Source organism: Camelus ferus, chromosome 15, assembly GCF_009834535.1.
Source record: "Camelus ferus isolate YT-003-E chromosome 15, BCGSAC_Cfer_1.0, whole genome shotgun sequence".
Taxonomy (NCBI): Eukaryota; Metazoa; Chordata; class Mammalia; order Artiodactyla; family Camelidae; genus Camelus; species Camelus ferus.
This window is the reverse complement of record NC_045710.1, coordinates 18,293,279-18,318,607: the sequence shown is the minus strand read 5'-3', so window position 1 is coordinate 18,318,607 and position 25,329 is coordinate 18,293,279. Positions and strand designations below refer to the sequence as shown.

The 25,329-nt window shown below is 48.7% G+C and overlaps 1 protein-coding gene across 14 annotated transcripts in view; it reads left to right on the top strand.

Moving 5' to 3' along the window:
* CIB4 (calcium and integrin binding family member 4) overlaps positions 1-25,329 on the top strand; it is a 127,060-nt gene that overhangs the window by 61,801 nt on the left and 39,930 nt on the right. For 3 of the 14 annotated variants that reach the window (XM_032497195.1, XM_032497197.1, XM_032497198.1), the window contains 4 exons: positions 2,411-2,549; positions 15,598-15,686; positions 16,470-16,504; positions 24,239-24,335. The exons of 2 other annotated variants lie outside the window; for them this stretch is intronic. In XM_032497195.1, the coding sequence (XP_032353086.1) occupies positions 24,303-24,335 (33 nt within the window). In that variant the 5' untranslated portion in view covers positions 2,411-2,549; positions 15,598-15,686; positions 16,470-16,504; positions 24,239-24,302. Of the gene's footprint in view, positions 1-2,381; positions 2,550-3,709; positions 3,874-13,560; positions 13,670-15,597; positions 15,687-16,469; positions 16,505-24,238; positions 24,336-25,329 lie in introns of all 14 variants that reach the window. 9 more of the 14 variants (XM_032497196.1, XM_032497199.1, XM_032497200.1 and 6 more) reach the window with 8 other exon arrangements.

Sequence of the window (25,329 nt, the reverse complement as noted above, 5' to 3'; positions counted from 1 at the left end):
AGATTTGAACTAAACAGTGTCAACAATCATATTAAATGTAAGTGGTCTAAATACCCCACATCTGATAATTTTTTGGCTTTTTGATTGGTTGTCTCAATAGGGCTCCCATGACAAAACTTTGAAATCAGCTTTCACTCAACCTCTCTCCTTTTTGTTCTTTGTCCTGGAATTATAAAATTACTTAATAGTGAGTTTATAATAAGTTTTTTTTTTTTTTAACTGGGGGGAAATGCCATTTTAGAATTACAAGCTATCTGCCTTTTAGAATGGAGACTAAAATTTGCTTTATGGAAGACGTTCCTTTATTTTCAAATGTACCACTTAGGTTGGCCCTTTTAGCTGTGCTAATATAAAGCAAGGACCTATTAATCTTGGTGAGAATGGGAAGGCACTGAGGGGACCCTAAAGGACATTTTTTAGTCTAAAATGTTAATACCCTTTAATAATATAAATTGAGTGATTTGTGGAATTCTGCCTCTGAGCATTGTTTTATTTAGAGCACCACCATGCCCTAATTTGGAATCAGACAACCCTTAGCCTGAAACTGGTGTGTTCCTGCAAAGTGGTGTGTGTTACTCTGGGATCAGTTGTTTGTACAAGATAAGGAGCTGAGATGGAGAAGAATGTGGGAGAGAAGTGCTCACTTCTTCAGCTGAGACTGGAGAAAACAACTGTGCAAATAACCCAGACTGGACGTGGCACAGCCCAACCTAGACCTGGGAACTGGTGTCCCACCCAAGGATGCTGTTTTAACCTGACCATCCCCCCTTTGGGGAAATGTCCTGGCAGGTGTTTTGTTTTGATATTCCTATTGTCAGTAATGCATAGAAGAGGCAAATTCCCTGGCAGGACAAGAGAGCTTGGGAGGCAGATCTTAGCTGTTAGTGAGAGGGAAAACCTACCAACAGGAGCTGGGGTGGGGGTGGGGTCATTGCTTAGACCTGGACTCCAAGGAAGGGGAATACTTGCAATACACCTGGCGGTGGAAGGGGATTTATCCCTGGCCACATGGAGGCAGCTGGCATGTGAGGTGGGGAGAGGGCTTATAAAGGACCTTGAAGTTAGCTCAGGGTGGTGGGGTCTCAGCAGAGCCACTCTGAGAACAATTATAGGGTGCTTTCTGGTATATATTTCCCTTTTTCTCTCTAAGATTTCAGGCAATGCTGTTAACTTGTCTTTCGCTCTGGTGTAGGGAATTAGGAGAAAGCCTGGCCCATGCCTGGGGCAGAGGGACGGAGGTCTGCCTGGCTCTGGCTGTAATGGTACCTTGGGGAGGGAGCTCGACAGAGAACTATAGGAGCTGCAGCCGAGCAGGGAGCCAGGGGCACAGCATGCAGGGCTTTGTAAGTCACTTGAAGGAACTAGTTTATCTTGTAGGCCCTGGTGACCCACTGAAGAATATTAAGCAAGATGGTGATGTGATCCAATTTACATTCTATAGAAAGAAAAACATCCCAGCATGTCCCATACCTTTGTAGACAGCTGGAGTGGACGCTTCTGTCTCTGTCTGGCCAGTACCTCTTCAACCCTCCTGTGGTAACAGATCCCTTCTTTTCTGTGGGAAATCTATTCTGTGTAAGTGGGGTAGAGCTGATTGCAATCTTCTTGAAGACAGGGAGTGTGCCATTCCTGGAGCCTACATAGTCCTCCCTTTTACATGAGCCAATATTTTTTTGTTCTTATTTAACCTAATTTGCCATGGTTCTCTTGCTCATGAGAAAGAATTCTTACTAACAGTTGTGCGTCCTCTCTGATTTGCTCTTCCCTAGACTCAATATCCTCAATTCATTTGACATTCGAGATGGTTTCCAGATCCCTCCCTGCAAGGTCATTCTCCTCTAGACAGAGATGTGCATACTAGTGTCTTTGAGGGGATCTTCTGTCTAAGAGTTGTATTACAGTCAAGTACATGATGGGGTCTTCTCTGGAGAAATCCAGACAAAAGGTTGATACCCATGGATCAAGTGCTGGGGAGGACTTTTGGGGGACCCTGGTCATGGCAATATATGATTTGAGGTATCTACACTTTTATAAAGAATGAAAAACTTGGTTCTACCATGGGGTGTTCTCAGAAGCCAGCACCTTGAATAACTTCAGTTTCTAAGTGGAAGGGAAGGTAGAAAGGAGTGTGTCCTCAGTATTGGCCAAAAGGGTCCCAAGGGCTTCCCTGAAATGTAAATGGAACCACTCAGTCATCTTAACTGGCCATTAAGAGCTGATCCATAATATAAAAGAGGCTTCAAGAAACATCAAGGGGAAGGGGGCAGGGAGACACTCGGGCCAGTCCTGTCCTTATCATTATCTGAAGGGGTGTGTGTGTGTGTGTGTGTGTGTGTGTGTGTGTGTGTGTGTGTGTGAATAGTAAGCCCACTTTCTTCCAGATCCTACAAGGGTTTCCATAACCCTCTAGGCTACAGTGAGCTGAGGACCTACCTTCAACAGAACAGGACTGGATTTAGACTCCTGGATGATGGATCGCCTCAAGTGCCCTTCAGAGACTGCTCAGAACCTCACCAAGTCCTGCTCAGTTTCTTGTTCCTCATCACTCAGTAAGTTACACACAAGATTAAAACCTTATGTCCACCACGGTGGGTGTTCCCAAGTCCTATGACCTTATAGGGTCATCTTGCCTCTTAATATCCAAGGGAAAATGGATCAGGCCTTCAACCCACAGTAGAGGGAAACCCAGGGCTTCCTGCAGGACTTCTGGGGGGTTTTCCTAATCCCCTCTTATCTATTTCTATTGAATTAATTTCTTTCCTTACTTCCTCCCTCATTCTTCCCTCTCTCTCTCCCTTCCTATCTTTCTTTCTTCCTTTCTCTCCCCATCTTTCTTTCTTCTTTTTTATTCTTTTGCCCCTGAAATTGTTTTCTTCTCTTTGCCCTGTGTCAAGACAACTGTAAAACATAGATCCTTTTACTTGATTTCGCCAAAGTAGCCCTGGCATGGGGCATATGTAACACATTCCCCCACATATAATTGGGAGAGACGCATTGCATCTTAGCACAGAAAACTCCTTAAAGGTGAATATTGGCTATTCCCTTGCTCCACCCCCGCCCCCGCCCCCTGCAGCATCCACCATGTTTCTGGCCCTCTTGCTTCCCTCCCCGCCTCCCCACACACAGAGCCAGCCTCCCACAGCATCTTTTCTCCTATAGAGCAGCTCATTCCCGCTCTCTGCCCAGACGGCCTCAGGGCCAATCTCTGCCAGCCCAAAAAACATTAAGGGCCAGTTCTGAAATTACTTTTTCCCTTAACACAATCAAATTATTGGTCTTAGCTCCTTCCTCTACCGGTCTCTACAGGCACACAAAGATTTATCCTTCTTCCCTCATTATACCACCCCCTTGGAAAGCAGAAGTGCCAGAATAATTTTGATGGTTGTTTAAATCACAGCTTTTTCTTTCCTGCTGCTCAGGTTTAGCTATAGCCCAGAGATGTTTCCATTGGCCCCACCTGCCTAGTTTGATACATCCTTTCCCCTCTGGCTCCACTCCTCCCTTGTCAGCACCTCCCTGGCCCCACCCTAAGTCCCGAATACGGGAGCCTTCTTGAAACAGCCCAAGCCCTTATTTCCTGGGCTTGCTGCCTGCAAGCTGGAGTACCTGCCGTGGGGACCATAGGAAGGCCCTCTTCCGCCTCCTCCAGCGAGGTCCTAGGAGCCCTGCTGTCTGCCTGGGGTCATTCTGTCTCTACTCTGTCTCACAGTGTGTGATCCAAAGCCTAGAGCTCTACATGTTCAGAGAATGGTGAGCATTGGCAAGTCCCAGCACCCCCTGGAGCATCCAGCTGATGTGAGGCAACAAGAAGTGTTCCTTGTCTAAATCAGAGCTCCAGCACCTTCTGAGCCCTGGAGGGAAGCAGTCTGAATGGTATTTGGTCCCCCAAATGTTGCACAAATGGTAGACCTGGCTCCTCTCTATGCCCCAGGCTGCCTGCGATGGCCCTGACCCGGCAGCCGGGGGAGGAGAAAGGAGCACTGCCTTAAGAGTCAAAGCATAAGGCCTCTGGGCTAGTTCAGCCATAAATTCATTTGACTGTTGGACAGCCCCTGTGTCTGTCTAAGCTCTGTCTCTTCATCTGAGAAATGAAGCATTGGACCACCTGAGGTCCAGAGACCTGGAGCCCAGGCCTGGGAAGGGACGATGTCACCTCTTAGCTTTGGGCAGATGCTCACTGTGGTGCCTGGGCCAGCCCCACCTGCAGGGGCAGAGGTCTTGCTGGTCTAGGACACTGGGGTTCTGAGGGGCTCGAGGGAGGCCGGTGCGGCTGGGGTACAGTGAGGGAGGGAGAGTCACTCAGGATGAGGCTGGAGAGATGGGCAGGGCCTTAAAGGCCATGGTCAGGAAAGTCAGGGGAGGTTTTCAGTGGGGGACCTGGCCTGATCTGATCTATGCTTTTAAAAGACCACTCTGCCTCCGAGTGGAGAATGGACTAAGGGGAAGCCAGAGTGGAATCAGGGGGACATGCTGGGAGGCTAGCGTGGTGGTCCAGGTGCAAGAAGGTGCCTGAGACCAGAGTGAAGCAGTGGAAGTGGAGAAACAGGCAGTGGTGAAGCAGGGTATGTTTGGATGCAATCAATATGGCAGAGGTGAGGATGCTGGACAGCCTGGGTCCCTCAGCTCCTGGTTTAGGGCTGTCCTCACCAGCACTCAGGCACTTCTTTCTGGCCATTTAGACGTCAGTGGAGCTCAGCGAGCCTCCAATGAAAGGATGTTCAGGGGGACAGAGGGCTCACTAAACTTTGCTGCCAGCTTAGTAACTGTGGTAGGAGTCTCATGCTCCTCCTCACCCCAACAATGATGCTCGGAAGGGTAAGAACTGGTGGGAACAGAAGGTGGAGGAGCCTGTGGCAAGGGGGATGGGCTTGGCTTCCCCACTGGGATAAGCAGGGGGCAGGACTCCCCAGATGGCAGCGGTCTCCAATCCTTGAACCATCTTCATTAGCCGCCCATTCTCTGCAGCAGTGAGGAACAGCTCCCAGCTGGCCGGCCCGTCTAATTTCAGGAACCCTCTCTCCCGAGAGTTGGTTCATACTCAGCTTGGTCTGCTTCAGCTCCCAGAGGTCTTTGGTCTGATTTCCTGCTTCAGAGCTCCACTCTCCAGGTCTGGCAGGTGGGGCGACTCAGTCAGCTGGGTTTGCCTGGTAGGAGATTGGGGGCACTCTTTGGGAACGGAGAAGGAGGTAGGGTCACGTGGGACAGGGTGAGAGTGAGAATAGCCAATAGGAGCCTGGTGTGAGAGGGTCGGGCCATTTGCTAAATACAATTTAAATCTTTGCCATGTTTTCTGCCAAGAAAAGAGAAGTGGCTGATGAAAACCACATGGCTCTAAGTAAGTGGAAGTGAGGAGCCTGGCTTTGTTGTGCGAGTATGTTGAAGATGTGGCTGTTGGTCTCCCGTGCAATGGAAAAAATCTCTATTTTAAAGAATACAATGTTAAGAGGCACTCTGAGATGAACCACATTTCGCAATTAAGTAGTTTACAAGGTCAGCAAAGGAAGGACAAAGTAAACCAGCTGAAGAAGATCTTACTCAATACCAAAATTTGTTTAAAAGTTCAATGCTAGTCTGAAACTGTAATATAGGCTTGTGACGTAGTGTTACAAAAATAGCCCCAAAGATGAAACTCTTTGGGGACGGAGAAGCAATTAAAAATGCTTTAAGTACTGGTGCAGGTATTGAATTTCTTCATGTTTGAAAAAAAGACATTTTTTTAAAAATGCAAACTCCCATTTTTTCTACTTTTTCTAAATTGACCGTGAGGCAAACTCAACCCAGAGACACAGACAAACAGAACTGCTGTTCACTCTTTGCAGAACAGAATTCTAATTTCTTCAAGTTCCAACATAGTGTGGTTCCAACTGGCCTCCCCTGAATTTTCTGCACGGAATGCTGCCGAGGGCCCTGCCAGCCCCACACCCTGCCCTCCGTCCTGTTTGCAGGCTGCCACCTGCGGGGCTTCATGGTGCACTTACCTGCCCCTGGGGTGCCCTTCCTCCTGGCTGAGTGGAAGAACGTTAGCCATTCATCAAAGATACTAATTACCAAATTCTATCCATGCCGCTGTAACTTGCCTTTGATTCTTTTGCATCGATTCCAGTTCTCTGGTAAATTCTCCATCTTGTCATCGATTTGCTTGACCTTATTAACCACAGTTATTTAAAAGTCTGTGTCAGATAACTCCAATATCTGGATCACCTGTGGGTCCGTTTCTGTTATGGAGATAATGTTTTTGGCTCTGGCTGATGTTACATTTCATCAGGGAGGATTTATTTTGGTTTTCCCCAAGGCAGTTCAAGTGTCGGAAGGCCATCTCACTCCAGCCTGGGGTTGAGCTGGCTTGAAGCTGGCAGTCAGACTTTGAAGGCTGCTCTGTTTCTGGCTCACCCAGGCTCCTAGTGCCTCACCCTTCTGGGGTTCTCACTGGGAGTCTGGGTTGTTCTCTATAGTCCTTCTCTTTGGTGGGCCTTTGATTCCCAGTTTGTTTACTCAGCCCCATCTTACTGCCCAAAATCTCCGCCCAACTTCCCAGCCTCACTTTCGGCTAACGCTTCACCACTTGGGAGGATGCTGCCTCCGACTCGGCAAATGCCTTCAGGGAAGAGGGCCTGGGGATTTTGAACTAACGTACTGTGGTCCTTTTCTCTGTTCTTCTCCTTGACTTCTTGGCCCTCAGGTCCTGCTTGCCTGGGGATTTTGAACTCCAGACTTGTCCCCTTACCCTGTGAGATTTTCACAACCTCTAACGCAAGTTCTCAGCTTCTTCTCAAGCACTTTTTGCTTGGTTTTTAGCCCCTCGGCCCCATGCTGCTCACAAGTCAGGGATACCTTAAGGGGAAGAGTAATGCTGAATGTCACCGCCATATGCTGCCATCTCTCAGGATCCTGACCTTTCACATCCTGGCTGCCTGCCAACGGACAGCTTTTGGAGTTTGTCCAGCTTATTCTCAGTGAGAGAACAGGTCTCTAACAAGCCACTCTGACTATAAGAAGTGGGATCCTCTATCTGCTCCATTAGAATATAAGCTCCCTGAGGGCAGGGAACTTGTCTCCATCACCACCGTGGTCCCCTAGTCCCCGGCCAATCTCATTCACACTTTAATATCACCTGCTCCTGGACATTTCCAAATGTCTGTGTCCAGCCCGAAGCTCTGTTCTAAGCTCTTAGCCCCATGTATCTAACTACCATGTCTCATCTCCAGGGGCACAGACACTCAACATGTCCAAAGTCATGTTCTTCCCCCCAAGCCTGTCCCTCTGCCAGGCTCCCAGCCCAGGAAGAGCATGTCCTCCATGTCAGAAACCCCTGAGTCACCATCGACAATGCCCACCCCTCCCCCTCCCATGTCCAATCTCCCAGTGCTGCTGATTCCACCTTAAAATGTCACATGAACTCATCCAGTTCTCTCCTTTTTGCCACCACAGCCCTGTCCCAGCACCGTTTCCCTCCCCTCAGTTACTCAGCAGTCTCCTCACATTCCTCCCCAAAGCCAGGCTGGCCTCCTTCCAGCATGTTCGCCAGCCACCCTCTGCGCAGAATGACCCCTTGAAAACAAAAATCTGATTATGTCATTTCTCAGCATAACACCCTGCAATGACGTCCATGGATTTCAGGAAAGCTTTGAAGATAAACCCTCCAGGAGCCACCAGCCCTGTGTGTTCTACCCCAACCCCCTTCCCAGTCTCCCTTTACTTGACTCTTGCCCTCGAATCACATTCCGTCCTTAGGGCCTTCTTGGCTCTGCCAGCATCTTTAACGCCTTTTTCCCTGGGGGCTCTGCTGTTGGGAGACACCCTTCTCTGCTCCTGTCTGCTTCTCTCCTGTGCATCCTAAATGTCCCCTCTTCAAAGGGCTTCCCTGATCCCTAGCACTGGTCAAGTGTTGTCACTGTATCCTGCATTCTGTCCATAGCACCAGCACAGAAGGAATTACATAGTTAATCAAGTGATTTTTTTTTCTATTTTTTAAATTGAGGTATAGTCAGTTTACAATGTTATATCAGTTTCTGGTGTGTAGCATAATGTTTCAGTCATACATATACATACATATATTCATTTTCATATTCTTTTTCATTATAGGTTACTGCAAGATACTGAGTATAGTTTCCTGTGCTCCACAGTACAAACTTGTTATTTATCTATTTTATATGTAGCAGTTAGTATTTGCAAATCTGTTACTCTCATTTTATTCCTTCCCACCCTCTTTCCCCCGCTTCCCCGCCCCCATAACTATGTTTGTTTTCTATGTCTGTGAGTCTGCTTCTGTTTTGTAAATAAGTTCATTTGTGTCTTTTTTTTTTTTTTTTTTAAGATTCCACATATGAGTGATATCACATGGTAGTTTTCTTTCTCTTTCGGCTTACTTCGATCAAGTGATTCTTGAATATGTTTCTTCCCTACTCAATGCTAATCTCCTTGAGGCCAGGGCTGTATTTGTCTTGGTCACCACTATATCCCCAGTGCTAGTGAAGTGGCTGAGATGTCTTAGCAGACTGGTAAATAATTTTTTGAATCAGTGAATAAAAGATGAAGGACAGCCAGCCCTCTCCACCCTCCCAGCCACACAGCAGAAAGCAGTGTGGAGAGTGCCCAGCAGAGAGAGGGAGGCTGGCGTGGGGTTTCTAGTTAACAAGTGTCTCTGAGTGTGACTCTGAAAATAAGGAATTGTGAATTGCTGTTGAATGCATCTTCTTATTGCTGGGCTTACGGCGCTGGCCCGGGAGCCAGCAGATCTGGGTTGCGGTCCCAGGCCTGGCACAAATCATGACGAATAGCATTTTTATAATGCTTCACAGTTTACAAGACATTTCCACAGATAGGATCTCATTAAACTGGCACAGTGACCTCCAGCAAGCAGCTTTTAGAGGCCTGCTGGGAGGGAGGAGACCTGGAATGAGCTGGGTTCCAGATCCCGCTGTGCCTCATCTCCCCACGTGATCTCAGAAGTGCTTCCTCTCGGGCCCTGCGTCTACTGTAAAATGAAGATGTACGACGAATGATCTTTAGTGTTTGTCCATGGGAATTTGGAACTAAAATTTCAGGACTAGTTCAATCAGAATGCAAAGTCTTTGCAATGTCCTTTCTTCTCACGTGGCTCGGCAACACCCCCAGGGGCTCCTGACAATGTCGTGGGTGCCCCAGCGAGGTGTCAGCAAAAGCAGGACTGAAACCAGGATTTTGTGCAGGTGGTTTACTTGAGAGCCGATCCCAGGGAGCAGGAGTGAGGGGCTGGGGAGAGAGGAGAAGCCCAACTAGGGGTGTGTGTCTAGATCACTCTGACTCAAAGGGCTATGACCCCGTCAGGCCCTGCTGGGAAACCACAGAGCGCCTCCCAGAGCTGTCGCCCAGAAGTGTGGATGTGGGAGCCTTTCTCTACCAGTTTTCACCCTCACAGGTGGAGGCCCCCCGCCCCTGGGAGTGTCACTTGGAACTTCTGGGCTGTGCTTACCCACATGGCAAGGAAGCTTCTTGGTAGAGAAATCCTGGGACAGAAAACACAAAGAGAATCCTTGGGGCAACACTCTGAGCTGGACCAACTTTCCTAGACTGTCCTCGCAGCAGTGCTGGAAGTCAGGGTGGGACCTATGGACCCAGGGCATCTGATATAAGTTGCAGAGGGGCAGGGACATGAGAGAACGGGTGCTGGGACCTTCCTCCCATACCCCTACCAGTCCTCCACCCTCTGAGTGTCCAGGCCCCCCCCCACCCTCTTTTCTGTGGAGTTTGTGGTGTCCCGGGCCATTGAAGATGGGGTGGGGTGGGGTCTGTCCATCTGGGCAATTCAGATGGTGTTCAGCAGAGCCTTGGGAAGCAAACTGCTGTTCCGCTGGACGGTCCTTGAGTGACAGCTGGACTGGACCTGAGATGGAGCGCCTGCCCCTCCGACAAGGAAGTGGATCACTCATGTGGCTCCTCCCTCTAGGCAGTGAGTGGTGCTCCCCCAATGGTTAACAAATGGTTTGTCTGCAGGCTTGGGCCCCACAGGCCTGGCAGTGGCAGTGCCCCAAGTGGGAAGTTGGGAGATCCTTGCCAGCCTCCTTGGTGATGTAATACTTCCTCTCTGTCCTTCTCTTATAAACTCTGGACCCTGCTTCCCTCAGCTTTCCCTCTGGATTCTCAAAAGTCTGATTTGTTAATAAAAAAAGGAACATTGGCTTGCTTCTAGCTCTTTTCCTCTACTATAGCAATTTAACTTCCCCCCCAGGCAATGTGAATGAGAGACTAAAAAAAAAAAGTCTCTTATGAGAAAGTGGAAAAGAACACAAAGATTTAAATTTCAAGGTATTAGCTGTCCATGTTCTGCCTCTGGGTGAATCTATTTAAACCCCAAATAAATTTCACTCTCCTCTGGGGAGGAGGGGGTCTCTTTTCAAAAGGTTGGATCTAGTTCTCTATTTCCCTAACTGTACCCCACCCCAGATTTCCTAGTGCTGTGTAAGAAAGAATTCAGATGGCTTATTCCCAGGCTCCTAGGAGGTAACCACTATATCCTTGGGATTTCCCAAGTGATAGGAGTGTCTTAGCTACGCATGGTGGGCTCTTCAGATCAAATCTGAGTTCATGCTAATGAGATGACTCAGGATGGGGGCTGGCCGTGCCAGAAGGACCAACCATGCAATTAGAGGCTTGAGTTTTGAGCCAGCTGATGTCAGCCTGACCTCTGCGGAGGGGTGGAAGCCCGGAGATTAAGTGCAGTCACGTGACTGATGATTCACTCAACCATGCTCACAGGATGAGACTCCAAGAAAATTCTGAACTCAGGCTCGGGTGAGCTCTTCCTGGTTAGTGTTGCATATCCATGGTCCAGGAGGGTGATGCATCTTGAAGACACAGAAGCTTCACATTTGAGACTGAGACTTCCCATGATGTGTCTCTTCTTTGGGCTGATCCTGATTTGTACCCTTTTTCATAAAACTGTCATCATACGAATAGTGCTTTCTTGATTTCTGTGAATTGTTCTAACGAATCACCAAACCTGAGGGGATAGTGGCCACTTAGTAGAAGCGCAGAGGGCCTGGGAACCCCAGGACTTGCAGCTGTGTTTCATGCCCTTGAGCTGAGCGTAGGGTACACCTGGCCAGAATCCCCCAACCTACCCTCCTTCCCTCACTGTCAGCGTCCAGGCTCCAGCCCAGCTCATCTGGCTGGTGAGGGTCACCAGGGCCTGCTGGACCAGCCCTCCGGGGCCTGGGCTCTCCCTGGCTTCCTAGGCAGGCCCCCTCCAGCTGCTCTGACTTCAGTGTTCTCTTCCTGGCCCGGCCATGGAGCCGTTCCTCGGCGTGCAAGGAAAAGAGAGTTTATTCTCTAACGCTGCTCAGATCTTCCTCTCAAGTCTCCACCCTTAGACTTGTCGTTAATAATATTTCATTTTCTTCTAAGTTGAATGATTTCTTTCCCGTACAAACGTTCCATCTATTTGAAGACTTACTGTCTGTTTCAACATCACCACCCTCCGCTCTAACAATCCTTCTCTTCCCACAGACAATGTAAATGGGAAACTGAAGAACTGCTTTAAATGGTCTCTTGGGGTGAGCCAGTCCCTTTGTGTAAATATTCAGTGCTTCAGGCTTTGTCACTGCTCCTGTACCCCAAGTCGGTATCCAGGTGCATGAGGGGGGCTCCCCTGGCCATGGGGAGGCATCCTTGGATCTGTGCTTGTTCTCTGCATTTTTGCTGGGGTCCAATGAGATCTGACAGTCACACCAGGCCTTCAGGGTACTGTGCTGACATGCACTGTGGGGGTCCATGGTGTCCCATTAGTTCCTGGGAAAGGGCCCTGCTGGGCTCTGCATCCTGGTCAGGCCTTTGCTTGAGCGCTCAGCCCCTCTGATGTTCCCCCTGGGGCATGTGGGAGCTTCTGGGTCCCCTGCACTGCAGGCAAGCTGGGAGCCCTGCCATGGTCCCACTTTCCCTGCCGCTGGGGCACCTGGGCTTCGCACTGTGCTGGAAATGGCCGAGATTAGAAGGCAGACCTCTAGAGGTGGGCAGTACCCCCGACTCCCCTCGCCAGTGAGCCTGGAGAAGTACGACTCAAGCTCTGAGATTCCCAGCATCCAGGGATGTTTCTAAAATCCTGACGCCCATCTTTGGGTCCTGAGCACATGACAGCCCAGCTTCCTCACTGCCTTCCTCACCCCCTCTGTCCCTAAGATGGAAGGGCCGGCCTTCCATCCCTTTTTTTCTTGCCTGCCAGGATGCCCCTGCAAAGAACAGGATCTGCACCGCCCCCCGCCCCTAGACCTTTCTCTTGCCACATCAAAGGAACTTAGAAAATCCTCTCTCCAGACAGAGTTTGGTTTTCCAGTCTGCTCAGTTGCAGGGAATTCAAATAAAAACCTAGTTGATGTTCAGAGCTGGGCAGTGACTTTCTCCAGCAAGATCTACCCTCACCTCAGCACTGAACAGCTGCAGTGGGGGGATCCCCCTTGGGCTACAAGACTCATAGGCTGAGGAAGTAGATCGGAAACAAATTCAAAATCTGTTATCTCACTTACACATTCCTTTAATATTTATGGTGGCCCTACTATGTGTCATGCACTAAGTTCGGACATAAAGCCCTCTTGAAATTGTTTTCAGTAAACACTTTATTAAAATATAGTTGATATACTATACGATTCATTAAAAGGATACAACTTGGTATTTTTTCAGTGTATTCACAGAGTTGTACAACCATCACCACCATCTAATTTTAGAATATTTTCATCACCCCCCAAAGAAACCCCATATTCATTAGCAGGAACCCCTCTCCCCCAGACTCCCCTTGCCCTAGCTCCTGGCAACCACTGATCTACTTTCTGTCTCTACAGATTTGTCTATTCTAGGCATTTCATATAAAGGAAATCATACAGTATGTGACCTTTTGTGAATAGCTTCCTTCATTTCGTGTAACATTTTCAAGCTTCATCCATGCTGTACCATGTATCAATACTTCATTTATTTTTATTGTCGAATAACACTCCATTGTATGCATACATCACCTTTTATTTATACATTCATCAGTTGATGAAAACTTGGGCTGTCTCCACTTTGGGGCTGTTGTGAATAATGCAGCAATGAACATTCATGTACCAGGTTTTTTTTTTAATGTGGACAAATGTTTTCATTTTTCTTGGGTATATAGACAGAAGTGGAATTGCTGGATGATAGCTGTTAAAAACCAAAATTCATCTGTGTAAATTTTAAACTTCTCATTGGCTTTATTCAATGATTCATGAATCAAAATCTAGCAGATAGAGAGGAACTCTGAGGACCTGCACAAAAGGAAAAACTTTTACAGGCAGAAGCGAGGAAGAATGAGGAAATTATAGTAGCAAAAAGCAGATTGGTTGTTCCACAGTCACTTTCCCTTAAGGGTTGGCAGGGGTCTGTCGGGCAGACGACCTCACTAGCGCTGATCAACCAATTCCTGGCTGACTGGTTTTACGATTACATTTCTGGGAGAGCTGAAACTAATTAAGTTAAGTTTTGGTTTGGTGATGTAGGGCTTAGCATGAGTGACTCCATTTTGAGCCTATTGTCTTGTTTTTAATATATGGTAACTCTGCTTAATATTTTGAGGAGCTGCCAAAATCTCTTCGAAAGTGGCCTCACCATTTCACATGCGCACTAGCAGTGTATGACGGCTCTGATTTCTCCACACCCTTGCCCTCCTGGTGGATGTGCAGCGGTATGTCACTGCAGTTTTGATTTGTTATCTCCCTGATGGCTAGGATGGTGAGCATCTTTTTATGAGCTCCTCGGTCATTCATAAATATCTTCTTTGGAGAAATGCCTCTTTAAATACTTTGCCTGTTTTTTTAAGTTGGGCTTAAAAATTTTGTCTTTTTATTGTTGAGTGGTTAGCATTCTTTATGTATTCTGGATACAAGTTCTTTCTCAGCCCTTTTTGAATTTGAAGAGACATCTAAATCAAGGTCAGAGTAGGGGTTGCTGTTTGAACAGTCGATGGAGTTCATTGCCAGGTGATAGAAACTTTGCAAAAATGCATTTCATGCCATGCAGAGGGTTCATGAAGGGACGTACCCTGGAGGGGAAGGATGCGGAACTGTTGGGGCAGGTCTGGGCCTGCTCTCTGTTCAGTTACACCCTTTTCAGAATCCCTGCCAAAGAGGAGTTTGAGAGATTGTAGGCTGGAGGTGGGTAAGGATGCTAGCTGGTTAGTGTATTGAAGGCAGAATCATTTGGGGAATTTTTTTCTTTTCTTTTTTTGTAAGGAGCATGGGTTTTTGTTTCTTGAGCAAATGGGAAGGCACATAGAAAAGCATTTCGGAATTACAAAGAGCTATGCAAATGTAAGGTGATATTCTTTTTGTTACTACTGTTATTTGTGGGAACCAATGAAAACCCCCTCCAGGATGAAATCACAGAGCCTGTGTGTGGGAGTGGAGTGGGCAGAGGGTGAAGGGAGCGATATGAGGGGATGGAAACCAAAGGAGAGAGGAGGGTAGCAGAATTTGCCAACCTTGGTTACCTGTGTGTGAGATGAGAGAGAGACAGCTTTGTGGCTTCTGGCATATTCTTTTACCACCAGTCTAATTATTTACTTAATATTTTTCTTTATATGGGCTCCTATTTCTCTTCATCAAACAGATACACGTATAAAGGAAATATGTCACAGGTATAAATGGCAAACCTGCATCATTTTCAGAAAGGAAGGAACTATATAAACAAATATAAGGAAAACCGAAGAGTGTCATTAAATTCTAGCTGGAAGTTGTTCCTTTCTGGGCTTGGAAAACTCTCTGGACTTCTCAGTCTGGCTCATCTCTCCTTATCCCTCAGGTGTCTGCCCAAGTGGCCCCTCCTTAGGAAGCTTCTCCAGCCCCACCCGTCTCCATCTTTGCTTTGTTTCTTTCGTAGCCCTTATCACTAAGGGGTGTTGGTTTTCCTATGGGCGTCTAGCTCCACGAGGGCAGCGTCTTGTCTGGCTTAATCACTCTGTCTCCACTGCCAGGCTCAGTAAATAGCTGTGGAGTGAGTAGCTAAAAGCTCTGAGCAGCAGGGATGTTCTCTAGTTTGTTTTTGTTCTCCTTTTAGCAAGTGTCAACCAGGTGTGAAAGGCACACACCAGTGCCTGCTGCCACTTACACCTCCTGGAACAAGAGAACCAAGCGAGCGAGACTTGAGAAGGAAGTAGCCTTCTGGGGCACGATCCCAAAGCTCCCCTAGTTCCCACCTTGCACTGTGGGAAACCCCAGTCCTGCGATCCAGGCTTCGGATCCCTCCTTGGCCACTGGCCAGCTGAGTGACCCCATAGCATCACTGGACCACACCAACTTCCGCCTTCCCCAGAGCTCTGTGAGCACAGCAGGAGACAGTATCTGTGGACACAGCTAGCAAGAAAAGCTGCTCAGTAAATGAGAATAGGAGCTCAGAGGGTTTACCAGAAGATGGGACGGAACTACGGACTTTGCTGGCTAAAATCCTACCCTTCCTTCCAGGCCCAACTTTAAAAAGTAATAATATTGCTTTCCCTTTATTAAGTACTCCTTATGTGCCAGGTATCTTGCTAAATAAGAGGTTTATAGATCTATCATTTAATTTTAGCCTTGCAATCATTTTATAAAGTAGGCATTTATGATTCTCATTTTACAGATGAGGAAACTAAGACACAGAGAGGTTGAGTAACTTCCTGAAAGTCACGTGTCTGGTCAGCATGCGGCAGATCTGGGATTCGAACCCAGGTAATGGGACAACAGTATGACTCTCAGACCTGCTATTGGGCTTCCTTTCTGTTTGCTGTTTCGGGGGTAATGTCAACTAGACTTGGGAACCAAAAGAATCTGTTTCTTTGCCCACTCAGGGGCTCAGGTAGAATGGGCGGAAGGTGGAATGTAGGTTACCATGGCAACCGATCACTTAGTGCATAGCTGATGAGCCCTAGGGGCTGAGGTTCTGCTGGCAGAGAGAAGGGTGGGGTTGGCATGGGGCAATGTTTGAGGTACCAGATGCACTGGGAGGACTTGGAAGAATACCAGGTGGGTAGATCAGGCAGGAGGTGGGAGAGGTGGGAGCTTCCCGAGGCTGGTGGGATGGGTAGGCAAACTCTTGCCTGAAGCTGGAGAGTTTATCAGGCAGGATAGTGGTGGCCCTTGCCTTTGCTAAACCTTGTTTAGCATGTGATCCATGCTGTGATGTGATCCAGACCAGCCTTCCGAGGACCCCTCCCCCATTTGTCTTCTGCTCCAGAGCCCAGGGTTTTAGCGTTGTGTCCAATCCTCTCTGCATTTCTGTACCAACGTGCTCCTCCCCAAGGCCATCAGAGACGGGAGAGGAGGGCAGGGCACTGTTTCCTCTCCTCTCCACCACCTCTGGCATCCACTGCCGAGGGCCAGGAGCCTCCGTTCCCTGGCTGTGGGATGACAGCATGAGCTTTTCCTCCCCGGTCCCTGAAGCTCCCCGCTCCCCAGGGGGCCAGGGCAGGGCTGGACAGAGTGAGCAGGTCACCTCTCTGTGGTTTGTTGCAGGCCTTGACCTTCTTGACCAGAAATGAAATCCTGTGGTGAGTAGAGGGTGCCCCCTCTCCCTCCCCTTGAGCTGCAGTCTTGCCCTGGTACAGCCTCACTCTGGTCCTTGAGCGTGGTCCCTGCTCAGAGCTACTGAGTGCTGGAGATGAGGGGACCGCGGACAGGCAGAGATGGACCCCAGCCCCAGGGGTCTGAGGTCATGATTCCCAGGGTACGACTAGATTTGAATCAAATGTTAAGCTTTGGGCTGCTATGGGATTCAAGGCAGGGTTTCTTCATACAATCCCAGAGGTGGACAGGACCTCCCTGGGACGATGAGGAAAAGGAGGACAGGACTTAGGAAATAGGTCTGAAGCCCATTTGATTGGCTAACCCACTAGCTGGGTAAAGCTGATGCACTGCTGAGTCTCTCTTAGCCCTCCCTTCCCTCCCAAGCATCCCTCCAGTGCCTGGTACATGGCAGACACAGTGATGGCACTGGGAGTGTCATGGGGAACAGTGCACAGTCCCTGTTCTCATGCAGGCGACGGGCCAGCGGGGAAGGCACCAGGCTAAAGACACCCATCACGATGATCCCTGCTGGGACTGCAGAGGGAGTAGCTGGCATGAGAGATGTGGGAGAGCCTGGGTGGGCCAGGTGCTCATAAAAACTTGTTAGAGGAATAAGTGGGCTCACTAAGGCATTTTTGGTGGGGTGGGGTGCAGCTGGAGAGAGGTGACCACTTTGAGACCCACAGGACCCTCTCCCCTCATTGCCTCTGCTTGGACTCACCTTCCCCAACCATCATGCCCAGCCTGGAAGCCACACTTCCCATGCAAGTTCCCAGTCAGGGCAAAGATTTTGCTACAAGCATGAGACTCCCCAGGCTCAGATGGGGACTGAGGGATGGCTGAGTCACAGGGAGCCATGGAGACCAGGGACAGTCACAGGGTTACATGATTTTCCTTCTAAACTTAATATTTATTTACTTTTTTAAATATGGAAAAATATGGCAAAACTCCAAATAACCTATATCTTACAACCCATATATTTCTTATTGATATTTTCTAAAAAGGAACACTTGACTAAAACTGAAAGAACCAAATATTTTAAAAAATGAAACAAAGTTTAAAAAATAATATGTGAGCATGGCTAGAAAATTCAAATAGCAGAGAAAGTTCTAGATGAAATGTAAATATGTCCCTCCCCTCTTCCCAGGCCTTCTCTCTGAAGATAGCCACTGCCCACAGTTAGCTTCTCATTGAGTCTTCTAGAAAAAAATGTTTCATAGCTAGACCTACATAAATATCCTTAAGAAATTGTATCCCATTCAAACTGTTGCGTTTACACATTCATAGTATAGGTTCATAATGTTCTGGACCTTTTTTTTTCTTTAAGTTTTCACATTAATTAGTTCTACATAAAGCACATAGAGATCTGCTTCGTTCTTTTTAATGGCTGTGGAACGCTCCTTCCTATGGAAGAAACATTTTACCATCCCCTCCATAATGAACACTTAAGCTGTTTATGGGTTTTAGTTTCACAAATAAGGCTAGTGTAAACATTTCTGTACAAAAAGCTTATCCAACAGGTGAGAGAAAATCCATAGGAAGGATTTCTAGCCATAGAAATGCTGGGCAAAGGGTGGGTGTATTTAAAATGTTGATGAGGTAACAGGATTGTCCTGTAGACAGTTGGCACTAATTTATTCTCTCACCACTTGAACATGACCATGCCTGCTCCACTCCAGAAAGTTCAAGGACTCTCAAGTGATATTCTCCGGATCCCTAGGGCTCCTCACGTGTGCCCTCGAGGCTGCCCTGGAGTGAGTGTCGTGGTGGTGGGGGGAATGAACCTAGAGAGAGGAATGAGGGGAGGGTTCAGTCTCTCTGACATAGACCCTCATCTTCATGTGTTCCGTACCGGCCTTCTCAGAAAGATGTCCTGGTGAAAAGCTGTCCTCAAGGACTCTTCGTCTCTGAGCTGCCCACCCAGGCTGTGAGGCTGCCCCTGCCTTGTTCCTGTTTCCCACCTCTTTTCACCCCTGCTGAAGGTGACCTCCCCATGAGAAGGGCATGGCCGGATCTGATTTGTGCCAGGGAGGCAGGGCCCCACTAGTGATGCCAGCAAAGGCTCCACTTCAGCCCAGCATCTCCCACCAGCTTCTCTCAAAGCTGCCTCAGGCTGCCCCTTCTTTTGGCTGCTCCCGCCCCTTGGGTAGCTCCTGCCCACAGGCTCCCACGTTTGGGGGACTTGAAGAGCAGGATGGGTCAGTGAGATGGGAGGGGGTTGGGATGCCATTGCTTCACGAAGGCAGAGAGGAGATGCAGTGGCTCCATGCCTACTCTGCTTTTGTTTCTCCATATCGGAGACTTTCAGATGAGGCAGAGCAGGACAAGCACTGAGTGGGCACAGAAATTCAAGGTGGGTGGGGTGATAACAGGGAGAGTTTGCTGCTGCCTCAAACCAAGGTGAGTCTCCAGACCCAGAAGACCCAGTCCTGGGGAGCAGCTGAAGATGTGAAGAGCTGTCAAAAGCTTTGAAGAATGGAGAGAACAGGGGAAGGACTGGAAGGCTGCTTCAGAAAGGGAGACGTGAATTGGCCTGGCCATTGCGCTTGTATCAAGAGGGCATGAATGAAATAAATGTGGATGAATCCATTAGTCAGTGGGACACTGTCCTTTGAGAAGAGGAGAAGTTTTATGTTTGGTGTGGCGCCATCTCCAAGGTATATTGTACAGTGAAAAAAGCAAAGTGCCAGGGCTTCCAGTTAACATGGAGAAATGAGCGTCTTTTATCGCTGTTTCTTTCCTCTACTAAAAGAAGAGTAAAGGAATTAGAAAAAAAGAGAAAGAAACACATAAGGACAAAAGAACTCAAGAGATGAGAGTGGTTGAGAGAAGTCAACAAAAATGTCAAAAGTGGAAAGCAAATAGATCCCTGATACAGACTTAGAGCAGGAAACTGGAAACAGATTGCTTGGAAGCAGGGTTTGGGATGATGGAATCAAGAACCCAGAAAGGCTCAGGAACCTCTGAATGCCAGGGTGCAGGGTCAGATGAAAACAGAAAGGTCTTATGTGATTACTTCTTTTGCCCTGCAATCCACTTGGCACCCCTTCCCCAGGCTAGCAGAGCCCAGAGAGGGCAGGAGCTCACCATGTGGACAGAGCTGGCCAGGCAGGTTTCCAACTCAGGGCCACCAGGCACAGTGATGTGCAAGAATGAACCTCTGGTCAGCTTGTCTGAACCTCAGTAGTGAAATATGAATTGAAAGTTGAAAGGCACTAGATATTTGAGGAAAGAATTTTTTAAAGTCTACATTGTCATGTCATCATTACATTTCAGAACACAAGCTTCCATAAAGGAAAATAAAAATACAAACAGAGGATCAGGAATCAGAATTATTTTGGTCTTGTGTTGGAAGATGGTGGCTAAACATCTTCAAAATTCTAAGGAAAAAATTCCAATGTAGGATTAAGTCATAGCTAGATGATTAATCAAGAGTGAAGGTGAAACATTTTTTGACATGTAAATTCTAAAAATAATTACCTCATGCTCCTTGTCTCAGGAAGTTTTTGGAGCTTCCATTAAAACTAATAAGTAAACTAAATTTTCCAATAAAACTAGTAAGTAAACTAAGAAAAAAGAAGACATGGGAGCCAGGAAACAGAGGATGTCAACACAGTGGAATACAGTGGAGAGAAGCCCAAGGATGATGGTGGTGCATGCAGCAGGCCTGAAAAGCAATGAGTCCAGATTAGAATCAGGAGTCAGGAGTTCTAAGAATGATGCCCTCAAGAAAACAAAATGAACCTATAGATGATGTAATGTATGTAAGCATACTAAGAGGAACTTTACCGTTCTGCAGAGAAAGTTTCGGGATGAAATAATGATAGATATACTGAAACCTAAGCAAAAGAAAGACAAAGTAATTATTAACTCTGGGAAAAACAAAAAGCCTTACAAGAAAGAAAATGTAATCACGCTGCGCTAAGGAACTCAGCTGTGAGCAATATTTGAATAATACACACATAATATGTATTAATACATAAATGTAAAAATAATATGTAGATAATAATATAAACACTGAATTCTGATTCAGGTAAATCATTTTCTATTGGGAGGTTAGGGGAAGGAGAAATAGTATACAGATGGAGATAAACTATTTTTTTAAGAGTAAGACATCACAAAATAATGTCTAGAATGAAAAATATCAATAAATGACAGTATCAGCACCATATGTAGAAATATAATGCCAATGTTAAGGAAAAACCAAGAGAAATAGCAAAATATTTTTTTTAATGCTGCCTTTTGGACAATTTTCCAACATCACCGCTGACAATGTGTGATTATCCTACAAATATGACAATGAAATGTGGCTTGGATGACAGTACAGTTGGATAGATTCAGCCAGTTGGAAAAAAAAGTATCCAAGAGACTGATAACAGGGGTAATCTTTGGAAGAGGGTGGCTCTGCCCTTGTCTAATACTTTCCCACCTTCTTATCTGTGACTTGCGTAGGACATAAAGGCCTGGTCACCAGATCTGCAGATGACACATGGGGAGGGGCAGACCACATGTGACAGCTTCTTCCCGGTCCAGAGCTGCCTTGGCTTGGCTTTCCAAGAAGGATTCTGTCTACCCTAAATTCCAGACTGTGGGAATTTTCTTTCACATCCTAACAACCTGTTGGTCTTGGAAGAGCGGGGTCCTTTTCACCATCAGCTTCCAGGTCAGCCCTCTCTAGCTTCTGGTTGAACTGCTGCCCTAGAAGCCCCTGGCTTCCAGATATCTCTTTGGGCTCAGTGCACAGGCCCTCCTGGGCCCTCGACTTCAGCAGTGACTGTAGACCCTGAGTCTGGGACTGATTCAGAACGGGCGCATATGGCTTCCTTTAGACCTCCGCGGCTGAGCCTGGGTCAGGCCGACTCTGTGTGAGCAATCTGAAGTATGCTGTATCGCCCAGGGATGAATCCTGACAAGACGCTGGGCTGTGTATGGGTCTCATGTGGGAGCCTGAAGCTTTGCCCCTTGCCCCTGCTCAGGCTGACATGGCCCTGAGGGCCCCCGTTCCTCTTAACACCCTAGAGGTCCCCAAACTTTCCAATCTCCAGGCTCTGTCCTGGCCATCAGCTCCTGGTCCCCCTGGAGCAACAGAAGGTTACAGGCTTGCTTCCTGGAACCCAAAGGCCAGAGTTCGAGGCTCAGCTTTGCCAGCTCTGTGACCTTGGATGAGTTTCTTACCCTTGCTGAGCCTCAGTTCCACAGTTACAAGAAGTATCATATGTATCAACCTCACATGGTTGTTATTAGGACAATTAGATGATCAAACCCACGTCAGGAGTTAGAGCAGAGCCTGTCACAGGGGTCCGTGCTGAGACTGGCAGCTGTGACTTTCATGGTATTATCATCTCCTTTTTGCAAATGAGGAAACTGGCTCAGAGAAATCAAGTGATCTGCCCAAGGTCGCACAACTTGGAAGGAGCAGATCATAAGACTAAAAGCCACATTTTCAGGTTAGAGATAGGGCCATTTATAAAGCACCTGCAGGCCATTCCACAAGGCAAAGGACTATTGACCCCAAGGGATGGGGGTGAAGCCAGGGTTGCGGGGCCGGGGCTAGGATGGGGGAGAGGAAATGGAGGCTTGCCCTGGAGCTGTGTTCTCAGTCCTGCCTGTACAATACAAACACAGACGCCAGAGAGAGGGACAGAATGCCTGACCCAGGGGACAGAATGCCTGACCTGGAGGACAGAGAGGGATGGCTGAGACATCAAGGGCAACCTGAGGCCCGGAAGGGACGAGGCAGTTCCAAGTTCCGGCAGAGTGGGAGCCGTGGAGCTGGTGCCCTCCCCTGTCTCAGCCTCCGAGCCCGCAGACAGCCCCTCCCCTCGTCTGCGCTAGGTGTGGAAGGGAGACAAAGCCTGGGCCGCTTGCTTTCTGGCAGGCAGGATATGTGAGTTTTTCCAATGGCTTTGACTTTCGAGTCCATTAGTGATTAATTCAGAGTTCCATTTAGAGCCGGCTGATCCATATTTGGAGGAGGAGAATACTTTGTGGCAGCTGAGATGCAGCCACGATTCATCTGCGGCCTGGGAAGGCATGAAGTCAGGGCAGGGCCCTTCCCACAGCACCCCCTCCCCAGAAGGCTCTCCCGGGGAGGGTGGGGGGTGGGGCCGAGAGGTTTTCACCTGGATGAGGGGTGGGCCCTTGAGAGGTGGGCAACATAGCCTGCAGAGCCTGGTTTAGGATTCAGACCCTACTCTGCCTCTTCCAAGCGCTATGATCTTGAGCAGACCCCTTCAACTCTCTGAGCCTCGGCTTACCCGTCTGTAGAAATGATCACCCCACACCTTTCCCACAGGGTTGTTGGGAGGATTCAATGAGCACAAGAGCTTCGGAGACAGGAAGAGGGTGGCACCAGCAAGTAGGGGTCCCTTCTCTACCCTCCTCCTGTCCTGAGACCTCCCTCTCTGGGCTCCTGGGGAAAGAGCTTTGGTGTCAATAACTTTGGCTTTGACACTTACCCCTGTGTGACCTTAGGCAAGGCAAGTTATTTTACCTCCTTGAGCCTCAATTTCCTCACCTGTAAAATAGAGATAATGGTCCCTTCCTTGCAAGATTGTTACACAGATTCCATGAAAAAATCCACGAGAGTTGACGGGTGCAGCAGGCACTCCCGGTGGGGAACCACGGTGGGGACAGCAGAAGCAGCCTGCCCTGGGCACTGGCTATACAGGTGCATGGCTTCAGAGAATTCTTAAAAATTAATGAAATTTCTACCGAAAATCAGTCTGCTTTTTATCACTCTACACTAGCAGTTCTAACAATAACAGTGATAAAATAACTCCTTCAGGCTAGGGCAGACCACTCCCACCGCCCCCTCCCCTTGTAAGCCACTGGACCTTCGCGGGGGGGTGGGGGGGCTTTCCTCTCCTCCTTGCTGCCCTTCAGTGTCCCTCGCCCCACCTGTACTTTCCTGGAGACTGTCTCCCCTCATCCCTTCCACACTCCACTTGTCGGCTCCCTCCCCAACTTAGTGTAAAATCTCTGGTGCCAGTTCAGGGCCCCTTCCAAAGTTGATGGAGCCCATTCTCCATCATGGGGGCCAGGAGGGACACAGGATGAGGGCAGTCTCCTCTGGGTATAGGGCAGAGTTCGCTCCCACCCTCTTCCTCTCGGTGCTCACAGAGACATTTCACTCTTGACCTGGCTGTCACTCGTAAGCAAAATCCCTTGACCAGTGAGGAGACCTGCAGACAGAGACATTGATTATAGGATCGATGAGGATGGTCGCTCAGTCCCATAGTCTGGAACCAGCTTGCCGGTTTAGGGTGGCTGTGGTTTGCTGGCCCCAGGTAACTGGGTTCTAATCCTGACTCGGCCACACCCACCAAGCAACCTTTTTTTTCTGGGCTGAGGGTGGGGCTGGGCAGATGGCTTGAGGTGGCATGCCTGCTTCCCCAAGGCTCTGCTGGTTTCCCCATCCGTAAATAAGGAACTGGAGCAAGTGAGGACAGAAGTCCTTTCTGGGTCACTTGTAGAGTGTGTTGTGGTTACAGGGCACATTCACGTACCTTCCTTCATGCCTGGCTTATCTCTGCATCTCCCACAGTGTGCTGGGCACACTGGAGCCCCAGGGATGTTTCTGGAAGTGTGGAATGATTTATAACTGCCTTCTCTGTATCAATCAATAATGAGTCCTGAGTCTCCTTCCTCCAAAGAGAGCCCGCAGGAGAGGTGGCCTGCTGGTCCCCGCTCCTAGCCCACTCTGCCTCTCTTCTTAGCATCCACGACTCCTTCCTGAAACTCTGTCCCCCTGGGAAGCACTACAAAGAAGCCACGCTGACCATGGACCAGGTCAGCTCCCTGCCGGCCCTGCGGGTGAGTCCAGGGGGTAGGGTGGAGGTGGGTGGGGGCGGTGTCACTGAGATCTGCTGAGGCGCTGAGAGTGCTGGTCTCAGTGTCCTCACCTGTGAAATGGGTGGATTGGTGGAGCAGCTGGGATCCCATGTGCCCCCTGAGATTCCCTGCACTCCAACAGGCTGTGCTTGTGACAGCTGTCAGTGGCCCCCACTCGCAATCTTTTAGGGACCATCCTTCAGCCTGTATCCCTGTTGTAAAAAGGCCCTGCCCTTCCCCCAGGGTGCCTGGAAGAGCCCAGAGGTGCACAATAAAAGGGCTCTCCAATCACTCCTGAGATTTTAATTAAACTTTGTGCAAAGAGCACAGAGAGGCAATGTCAGGTTAACAAATCATGGCGGTGGTGTGCTTCCCGATTTTTCATTCGGGTTTCGGCAGAATAATGGTTTGAATGTGTTGCTGTGCAGTGAAAGTCCATCTTCATTTCTGTCTGGAACAAGATGGGCTCTGAGAGTTGTGGGCGCCTCTTTAAAAAGGGCCCAGGGCCCAGGCAGGGGGACAGGTCCTGAGGGAGAGACCACACGGGGCAGGGGGCAGGGGCGGCCCCTCCAAAGCAACAGACCTGCTCTAGGGCAGAGGCAGAGCCAGGGCTTGAGGTAGAGGCTGGAACTGAGAGGACAAGGAACCAGAAGAGCTGTGGAGCGGTCGTGGGGTTCAGGGAGCTGGGAGCAGAATCCTCAAAAAGGTGATATAATTGGAGAATGTGCCTGTCCCAGATACAAAATGGGGAGCCTGTCCTTAGGGTACCCCCTACTCACATCCACACCCTGCACCTCCACACCTACACATGCACATCTCCACACCCACAAACACTTGTACACGAGGTGGGGGACTTCTCTCAGACTGACTCTCCACTCAGGAAAGCCTGGGTGAGGGGCAGCCCGGAGGCAAGGCGGGATGGGAAGCTTCTGCCCTCCCCTCCCCAGGTGGGGGACAGTGTCACTGGTCAGTCGCA